This window comes from Kryptolebias marmoratus, linkage group LG22, assembly GCF_001649575.2.
Source record: "Kryptolebias marmoratus isolate JLee-2015 linkage group LG22, ASM164957v2, whole genome shotgun sequence".
Taxonomy (NCBI): Eukaryota; Metazoa; Chordata; class Actinopteri; order Cyprinodontiformes; family Rivulidae; genus Kryptolebias; species Kryptolebias marmoratus.
In genome coordinates this window covers 19,151,601-19,161,185 of record NC_051451.1, presented here as the reverse complement: position 1 = coordinate 19,161,185, position 9,585 = coordinate 19,151,601, and the positions used below count along the sequence as shown (strand labels likewise).

Here is a 9,585-nt window from a genome sequence, read left to right as displayed (position 1 = left end):
GCCTGGGAACGCCTTGGGATTCCCCCGGAGGAGCTGGCCCAAGTGGCTGGGGAGAGGGAAGTCTGGGTCTCCCTGCTTAGGCTGCTGCCCCCGCGACCCGACCCCGGATAAGCGGAAGAGAATGGATGGATGGATAGATTAGATAAGAACCTCAAAATACACACATAATTTGGGAAAAGGGTCAACTTCCCTCAATATGTAAACAAGCAACAATAGTGCCATCCTAAAACCAGGGAAATGACCCATCTAGTTACAGACCTGTTGTACTGACTTCCCTTGTCACAGAGAAATTAAAGTATTGTTTAGAAAGTGGAACCCTTTGGTCTCTAAGTCAAGATGGGGTCCCTTTATGAAACAAACATCAGGAGCTTTGGATGGGTAAGTGATGAGAAGGCAGAAACTGTACATTTACAGTATCCTCCATGACTCTTCCCATTACCAAAAGTAAATCTAAACATACATCAGAAACTAAAAGAGAAATCAGAGCAACTCCTAACATGGCGCATCGTTCAAAACACTTCTCTGACACTGATCCTATACACAGATGGCTCTAAGGATGTTGAGACATGGCGAACAGGTTCAGTGGTTTACTTACTGGCCCTTCAGATCATTTATCTGTATGCTGTGAAGTACAATCAAACTTTGATACTTTGATTGCTAAAATGAGGTTACGCTTAGCTTATGATAAAATAATCACAAAGAACAGTTGTGTCTGTGGGGTGAGGGAAGCCGAAGACTCCAGGACATCATGACAGGGGCGAGTGAGATTAGGTAGCCATCCTTGAGACAGAAAAACAAGCTGCTGCAGTTGTTTGTGTGCAGAAAACCCTGGTCTTGGGCATGGTTCATAGTATAAAAAGGAGGTGAAAGGGGAATCACCTCAGACACAACTGGGAACGGGTTGCTGTTTCTTCTTGTTGGTGAGTTGTCTCCATTCGGCTGAATGTTTAAATAAATGTATTGTAACGATTCGTAAAGGGTTATTGTGCACTTCTGGTGTTACTGTTACTTTAAGTTAGGCATGTTATGTGTTGCCGCAAGTGTTATTGGAAAAGGAGGGTGGGAGGGGGTTCGCTCGCGCGGGACTGGGGGGATTGGGCTGGCTGTTCCGCCGGGGGTGCGCGCTGCGACGGTGTGACAAACTACCTGTAACCAGAGTTGGGACCTGTATCTTCCCTTGTGTTGTTCTACAATAAACGGCTGGTGAGGACAACTCGTCTGGTCTGCTGTTTTGCTAGCCGAGGGAACGCTACAGTATGATTGATAATTAAACCTCTGGTCTGGACTTGTTTTGTGTGTCCGTCTGTTCTGCAACATCAAAGATCCAGTGAGAGAAAGAGAGAAACTAAGTGGTGAGGTGAGATTCCTCTGAAAGGAGTGAACACTAAAAAAATGGTTTCTCAACAATGCACAACAGAATTTGTTAGCAATAATGGTATTTAATCTGATAGCATGTCAGCACTTAGAAGTATTGCATCTGGTAGATCATCAATCTGAGCAAATCCCATCACTAAAATATTTACTGCAATGTACAGGGCGGACATTAAAGGTACAAGAGTACAATTCCTTTGGGTTCCCGCCCATGTTGGTGTGAAGGGAAATTAAATCGCAGACATCCTGGCAAAAAGAGCTATAAACCTAAGTCCCATTGAGCAAAACCAAAATCAAGCCATTCATCAGCCTGTATACACAAACAGCATGGCAGGAGTACAGGTATGATCAGGAAACACACAGTACACAAAAACATGTTGTGGCAGGAAGGAAGACAGGCTGGAATGGAAGAGAAGGAAATGCCATCACTCCACTCAGAATGGGACAGACATGTCCCAGCTACACTTTATACAAAACAGATAAGCACCAAACAGGATAGTGCACACACACATACTGCTACTGCAATAAGTACAAAATCCACAGGAATCATTTTTTCAGCCATTATTGAAGACAAACATATCAGGACTTCACGTGATTAAGTCTCTTGGAGGAAAAAGCAGCCAACATACACAGTAAAAATAGTACATTTGAAAAGGAAAGTAGTTTAATTAGATAAATCTAGAGTTGTTTTTTTAATCTCCCGTTGATTCACACTACAGCCCTGTTGGTGGCGGTAATGCACCTCAAACGGGTTTGCCAACCGCCAATAAAAACACCGAAGAAGAAGAAGAGCGTAAAGCGCCTTACTTCGACGTAAAACCTCAACAACAACAACAAAAAGTTCTAGCTGCTACGTCGAACATCTTCCCGGGTGATTCATTTAGGTCCTAATTCGACGAAAATGTCTCCGTTGCTTCTCAGGGCTTTTGTAAACGACCGGCTGACGGCTGTAGTGGAGGAAATATTTCAGGTTTTTGAGCAAACAATTGCAAAATACGAAGAAGAAGCGTCCAGCTCGAAGCAGGAGGTCGAGCGGCTCAAGGGTCAGCTGCTGCAGCTGGAAAACCAGAGGACAGGTGTGTTTCCTGCCGCTTCAGTCCACCTGTCACTGACGAAAAACACCAGAACATTAAAACCAAAACGTCGTAGTTTCCAACTAACTGCGTCTAAACACTGTTTCACTGCTGAATGATGCGTTCAAGTACCCCTAGTGGCTGTTGACGCTTTGAGAGTCAACGCAAGTTTTTACATTTTGGGATATTTTACTTATTTTGGAGCTGTAGCTGTCTGTAACACATAAATAATTAAAATAATTCACATTTGTTGCAAACACTTTAAGGCATATGCTTTGATAATGTACATAATGCTGTAATTCAGTTCCCACATGTACTTAAAGTGTAACTAATGGTTGATTTTTAGCAGCATTTGTCAAATAATTCCCTTAGCTTTCCTTGAAGGAATGACTCTCAGCTACTACCACATCTAATTTTAGGTCAGTATTTGTAAAATTGGCTGAGTTGTTGCTGTTTTCAGGTTGGCTGATGATGTCTTTTAGCCATGGCGGTCATCTTGAATTGACTGACCCTAAAGATTAATCAGCCGTAGATGTACATGTGATGAGTACTTTCTCAGAGTTTCATTAAAATCCATCCTGTTGTTTATGGGATATTTTGCTAACAGTTAACGCTGACGTTTCAAGCAAAGCCCTTACTCAAGACTACACGTTGCGAATGACTCGCAGCTACAACCGCACCGTAAATTTAGCACATCATATGTAAAATCGACTGAACTGTAGACACATTTGTGTTTTCTAAGACCTGGCTCGGGTGGCCATCTTGAATTGAGTTGGCTCCAAATATTAATCTCCTGTAGACGTACATCCGAGGATTATTCCCTGGAAGTTTCATTCTGAATCTGTTCAGTGGTCCTTGAGATGTCTTATTAACAAGCAGAGCCGGCTCCAAATAGTTAATGACAACATCTTTAAGCAAAGATCATATGCAATCTGTTAAAGCTCAGAGTACGTGTTGGACATCAGTCTCAGCTACTACCACACCACATTTCAGGGAAGTGTCTGTAAAATCTTTTGGCGATGAGGTTATAGTAAGAGCTGAAAATGATCTGGACATTATTCAACAACAAAAGTAGTTGTTAAATGATGAATATTTTCAGATTCTTTTTCCCAGTTTTATAACAGTAATGACTGTTTAGATTTTTTTTTAAACTATTAATATTTATGAGAGTGATGGGTGTTCTTTTTTTGTTTGTTATAGACATTTCTCAGTTATCCTCCTGTAAAGATGAAACTCATTGTGAGCAGGAATCAACCCTCAGCAGCATCGAGCAGAGCGAACCGGAGCTCCGGATCATTAAACAGGAAGATCATGAGCTCTGGACTGCCGATCACCAGGAGGAGGTGGGAGAGGGTGTCTTTTATCCACCCCATCATTCCGTCTGGGAGGACAATGAGCAGGAAGACGCAAAGCCACCTTCACAACCTCGGATCCAAAGCTGTAATGCAGAAGACGAGCATCAGGAGATGCAGGAAGAGAAAAGCGGACAGTTCGACCCGTCACCTGCTTCAGCTCTGCCTTCACAACATAAAACTGCTGCAGGTTTTCCATCACACCAAACAGAACAAGGTCAAATGTCATTCATCCTCTCCAGAGAATCCACTGAGTCATCTGACTTCAGCTTGACTGGAGCCGACTATCAGTGCCATTTGTGCACTGAAAAGTTCTCCTCCAGTCACCGCTTGATAAATCACGCTTTCCGTAACCACTCAAGAGACGTCAGCATCATGTGTGCCGTGTGCGGACGGACCATCGAGTCCTCGGAAAGTCTTGACTTGCACCTGAAGTCCCACAAGAACTCAAAGTGTTGCCTCCTGTGCGGCAAGCAGTGCAAGAACGCGACCTCTCTGACGGAGCACATGGCCAGCCACGCGGGGCTGAAGCTGCACCGCTGCCACGTCTGCGGGAAGGAGTGCAGCCGCAAAGGAGATCTGAAGATACACATGCGGATCCACACGGGCGAGAAGCCGTTCCGCTGCTTCCTGTGCTGTAAAAGCTTCACTCACAGCGGGCACCTGAAGAAGCACATCAGAAGCCACATGGGGGAGAGACCGCACAGGTGTGACGTGTGTGGGAAGGCGTTTCTGCAGCGCACACACCTCAAATCCCACTTAGGCACCCACAGAAGCACCGACGGCTCCATATTTAACAAACAGAATTAATGTAATTACGAGCAGTTTGTCATGCTGTATGTTTTGACCGAAGTTTCTTGAAGATGAATTTAGATGTGATCCACTGTAGTTGGTTAAGTGGAAACAAAATAGTGGTTTATTTCTAAAAACCGCTTAATGAACAGTTATGAGCAGAACAAACAGATTATATTTAATTTAACACTATTAGTAACCCCTGTGTGTAGGAATATTTAGCAAGAACTAGTCTTTTGAAAACTATGTCTATATATGCACTGCAAAAGATATTTTTAAAGGTTCTGCCTTTATTACATTAAAAAACACGCTGATTCGCAGAGATGTAGCATTTTATGGAGAGCAATCATTCCTAGACGAGGTTAAGAATAACACATTTGGAGCTAAATAGAAGTTTATGGGCACGGCAGACGGCAGCCTGATAGGTGTCAGAGAAACCAGCAGGAGACATTGAACTTTAAGAACTCGATCTGACGTGGCCACTGTGCTGTAAATCATATATTTAAGGTAAAACCAATATTCAAAATGATTAAAAACACTGTAGGGATCATCAAACTTAAAGGGATGGTTTGGATGTTTTTTAAAGGGATGTTCTGTGAGTAGTACCCTTTCATCTGCTGACGTCAGTTTTATAGAGAACTGAGTGATGAAGGAAAAAAAGAAAAAGTCATTAAATTCAGGCTAACGTCTAGCCAAGCTGGACCCCATAATACAGCATTTTATCAGGCCGGAGGTTTAAAAGTAGCTAATATAGAGTTAAGTCACACAAATATCATAGAGTTGCTTTGTTTGCCTGATCAGATGTTAATCACAATGAAAAAAAAACAAAAAAACAACACTGCTGCCTTTTAATCCACAGAGCTGAAGAGAGTAAACTACAATAATAAGGAGGAAGGTGATGTGTTCTTCAGCATCCTTAGCATTCATGTGTCAAAAAATACAGAAACGATTTACCTGTTCAACCACATACTTCCACTGTCTGTGTTTGAAACAAAATATTATGTATATACAGCATATTTTGTGGAAAACATACTTGCTAGTTGCACTTTAAGACGTCTGAAGTGCACTCAGTCTCAAACTGAGGTTAAAGGGAACAAGGGGTGTTTTTATTTTTAAAATCTTAAGTGCAAGATTTCTCGTTTAAATCAGACTTTGAGACTCTGTTCCTCTTTACTGGTGACATGAGCTGTTTTCTGCTGCTGTTCTGAGTAAAAATAAAATGTCATCTTTTCTGAAATTTGATGGATTTTATATGATATTTTCCCAGAGAATCCACACTTAAACGCTTACTGTCACGAGCGTTACCAGCCTTGTGCTGACTTTAAAAAAAAAAAAAAAAAGCAGTCAATGGTTTTCGCCTTTTTAATTATTTTAACATGATTAAGGGCCCTTGAGCAAGGCGCTGAAACTGGTTCAGTGAGCGCTCACGGTGTTTGCACAGCCTCAGAAGAGTTAAAAACATTCGCCACATTCCTGTTTTTGTAACGGCAAAAGAAGAAACTGTTGCTCACAGAGTCAATTTTTTTTTTTTCTAACTTGACTTATAATTAAATGAATAAACGATCCACGTATTTTCAATAAAGGTTGCTTTTTCAGCCAGTTGTCCAGCTATATTATTATTATTATTATTTCAAAAAAATTTAAGTATAAATGGCATAAATTAGTAACATAATACAGTCTGAATACTTTAGCTGTGTTGTCAGATCAGTTGTCCTGTTTACATATCTTTTCCTTCAAAACTCATGTAAACAACAACAACAGTTGGCATATTTTTTGTTTATTATTCATTCTTGAAAATGTTGATTTAGTTCAAAAGTTTAGTTTTTGTTGCTGAATAATAATACTCTCCACCAGGGGGCAGACAGGAGCCTTTATCTTTTCAGCAGGCCAGCCAGAGTCTACAGGATTCCAATAAAATGACAATTTTATTAGCTTTAGTTTGTCTTTTTTTATCTATGATGCATGACAGAACTGTTCAAACATTTCCTAACTCACTATATTTTGAAGAAAAGCTGTTCTTGGAAGAAGTTAAGTAAGTGCAGAGCTTTTCTTGCCGTTTTGTTTCAATGTTTTACTGCAGTTGTCAGCTCATTCTCCCTTCCTCCATAACTCTACCTTAACAGTTTGTAAAGCTGTGCTGTTGCTCCCAAATAAAAAGGGCCTCAAAAACTCTGAAAACGCTCCACTTGGGTCTCTTCCATGTGGCCTCAGAATCCCAGCCGGCTGAATTTGGAGCTTGTGTTTTTTTTTGTATTTTAAGCCAGCTGCTTCAGGCGATTCAGCTTTTCAGACAGTGCAGTTAGAGAGCTAATCAAGTCCTTATGAGTCCCTGAGTCTCATCCTAACATCCTCTAATTTGGTTATGTAAGCTCTTCCAAACATACAGGATCATCAGCAGAGCCTGGCACCCCTTAAATACTCGGGAACGGTTTCCCACATGAGGACTCATGTCCAGCATTAAAGGAGAGTCTGTTTGAATTATCCACAAGGCTGGCCTACATTCTTCTGCATGTACTTGTGGTTAGTTGACAAAATCTTTGGTATCTTCTTTTTTGTGGAAAAAGGTCAAGAGAGGTTTAAATTATGTGATCATAGTCAAGGGAGGTGAGGGGATTTTCTCTATGTGGGTCAGGTTGTGTGAACAAACAGGGGGAAAAAAAAGGCTTGGCAGTTCCCTGTTTGTAGGATGTGTGAAAGGTGACTTTTTTTTTTGCCCACAAAGAATTCAGCTGGAACTCGGTCACCGTCAGGAATTCCACAATCCCTCCGGTTGCATAACTGGGTCACAGAGTTATCCACCGACCCGCCCTGCCCCGCCGAAGCGTCTCAGTCCCGGGACCAAGTGAGTCCAAGGCGTTGGAGGTGGAATGCTGGTGTCAGTGAGTGGTCGGTTGGAGAGGAGCTGGGCTTTTCCTTGCATCCAAGGTTTTTCAGCGTGGAGGAGGACGACAAACATCTGGTGGACAGGGAACAGAAACACGCCGACAAGCAGAAAGTTGGGTAACGGGGAGGTTAGTTTCACACGCAGGTTTTTAATGTGGGAATGAATCACTGGAGACCCTGATGCACGAACAGCAAAGCACATTAAATGCTTCTATCCAAGTGTTTTTGTGGAAATGCGTTGAGAAACATAAAACCTCATCCTTCCATGGAACCAAAAGCTTTCCTTGGAAGGATGCATGTCATGCCTTTCACGCCAGAGTTTTAAACTAACAGGATAAAAAAAATGACAGAGTTAGGGCTCAATATCTGTAAAACTTGATTTACAGCCATTTTTGTGCTGACTAAGGTCGGATAGACTCCAAAAAGTTGATGTACATCTAATTATTACTTTGTGAGAGTTTCATTCAAATCTGCCCAATGGTTCAATAGATATTTTGCTAACAGGACAGACAAACGAACGTACACAGACATGGGTGGATACATTATCGCTCTAAAAATCTCCTTATTGCAGATCTGGTGTCTGAATCAAGTTAAATCTCACTTCCTAATTGTTTCTTTATTGATATTAAATGAATGTAACCATAAATATAAGTTAAAAACACAGCATCTCATCTAAGAAAAGGGCACAATTAACTTCCCTAAAAGCTCGTCTAACTGCTTATATTTCTCCTTCTGTTCTAAAATGATCTATTTTTAGAACCTGCATGTCATCAGTTGTAGGGAATGTCAGCATATTCGACTGGATGATCAGCAAATGAGAATTTTTTTTATTGTTTTGCTGTACCAAGAGGTTTCAGAGTCTTTTTTTTTACCCCTCTTACACTTCTCTCTAAGGCATATTCACTGACTGGGCCAGAACTCAACGGATTTATCTGATCTCTCAGCTGGACTGGGAGTACTGCTGAGTCCTGAGGAGCTGAAGGAAAACAGGAGGACTTCGGCTGCCTTTCTTCCCTTTGTTGCTGTTTGTGATCGAAAATAAAGTAATGGATGGATGGGATCGGTTGATCCTATTGAATGTTCTGGAAAACTATGACGCGTCCTTCCTTTTTATGTTTGCACCTGACAAAAGCCTTGATGACAAGATGAGTCATAGATTAATGATATATTATAACCCATACAGGAGAGATATCGTATCCTATTACTTTAGGCGGAAACAGCATTCATATAGGTGTCTGAAAGTAGCAAAAAACCTAACATACATCCATAAAAATCTCAATAATCACTAATTATGAGTTCATATCAGTTTACTTGCCTCACTTGATAACAAGGACTGAGTCAGGTTGTCATCAGACAAGTAAAAAAAAAATAAAACATTTTAAAATGTCTGTAAGACAGCCTGCTTTACACACATTGAGCTCAGATCTGGTGCGGTATTAGCTGAGAATCATCCTCCACACATACTCTGAGCGCTCTCACAGGATTGTTAGATTGTGCATAAAGTCGTTCAGGTTTGGCACGAAAAGTCCCGAGGTGATATGCATTTCTTTCACAAAATGTTAAACCTTTTATTTCATAATATTTGGCTCATATCTATTTAAACACGAGAGGGTTTTTATTATTATTTATTGCATTATTAGTGTAGAAGAAACACTCTGCTTAGCTTCCAAGGTGGATTGAAGTGCTGCAGTACCCACCATGGAAGCTGCCCACTTTCTTTTGAGGGGGATGTTGCAGAAAATAGAATTTCTTTTATTAAAAACAAAAAACAACTTTTCCCCACCCCTCAGAATCTGAGCTGGAGTGTTATAGGAGACAGCTGACTGTGTTATTGCTCCCCGTGGCTTGATGGTAAATCAATAAAAAAAAAGAACCAATATGTGTTCTTTATAAATAGACCGTGGTGTCAGTGAGAGCAGATTGATGGATCTGATCCAGTCAGAAGATTCATTATAAGAATGAAAAACCTCGTGACGCATATTTCACCACCCGCAGTGGTTGGCTCTGAGGCGGCTGACGCATATTTTACGATTATAATCCAAAGTAAGCAGCTGGCCTGTTATTTTGTCATGATTTGGACCAGTTACGGACTCCCCCACCCCCACCCCACCCCC

At 41.3% G+C, this 9,585-nt stretch overlaps 1 protein-coding gene across 1 annotated transcript; it reads left to right on the top strand.

Annotated features, from left to right (window-relative positions):
* The first annotated feature begins 2,159 nt into the window (after positions 1-2,159).
* LOC108244109 (zinc finger protein 583) lies at positions 2,160-5,972 on the top strand. Its single transcript, XM_017430008.3, has 2 exons — positions 2,160-2,447; positions 3,645-5,972. Exons 1-2 carry the CDS (start codon positions 2,273-2,275, stop codon positions 4,604-4,606), a joined length of 1,137 nt encoding a protein of 378 aa, XP_017285497.1. The 5' UTR covers positions 2,160-2,272; the 3' UTR covers positions 4,607-5,972.
* The last annotated feature ends 3,613 nt before the right edge of the window (positions 5,973-9,585 follow it).

Coding starts and splice junctions, on each gene's coding strand:
- LOC108244109 (XM_017430008.3), top strand. CDS start 2,273: ATGTCTCCGTTGCTTCTCAGGGCTTTTGTAAACGACCGGCTGACGGCT. Junction 2,448..3,644: donor GCTGGAAAACCAGAGGACAG/GTGTGTTTCCTG, acceptor TGTTTGTTATAG/ACATTTCTCAGTTATCCTCC.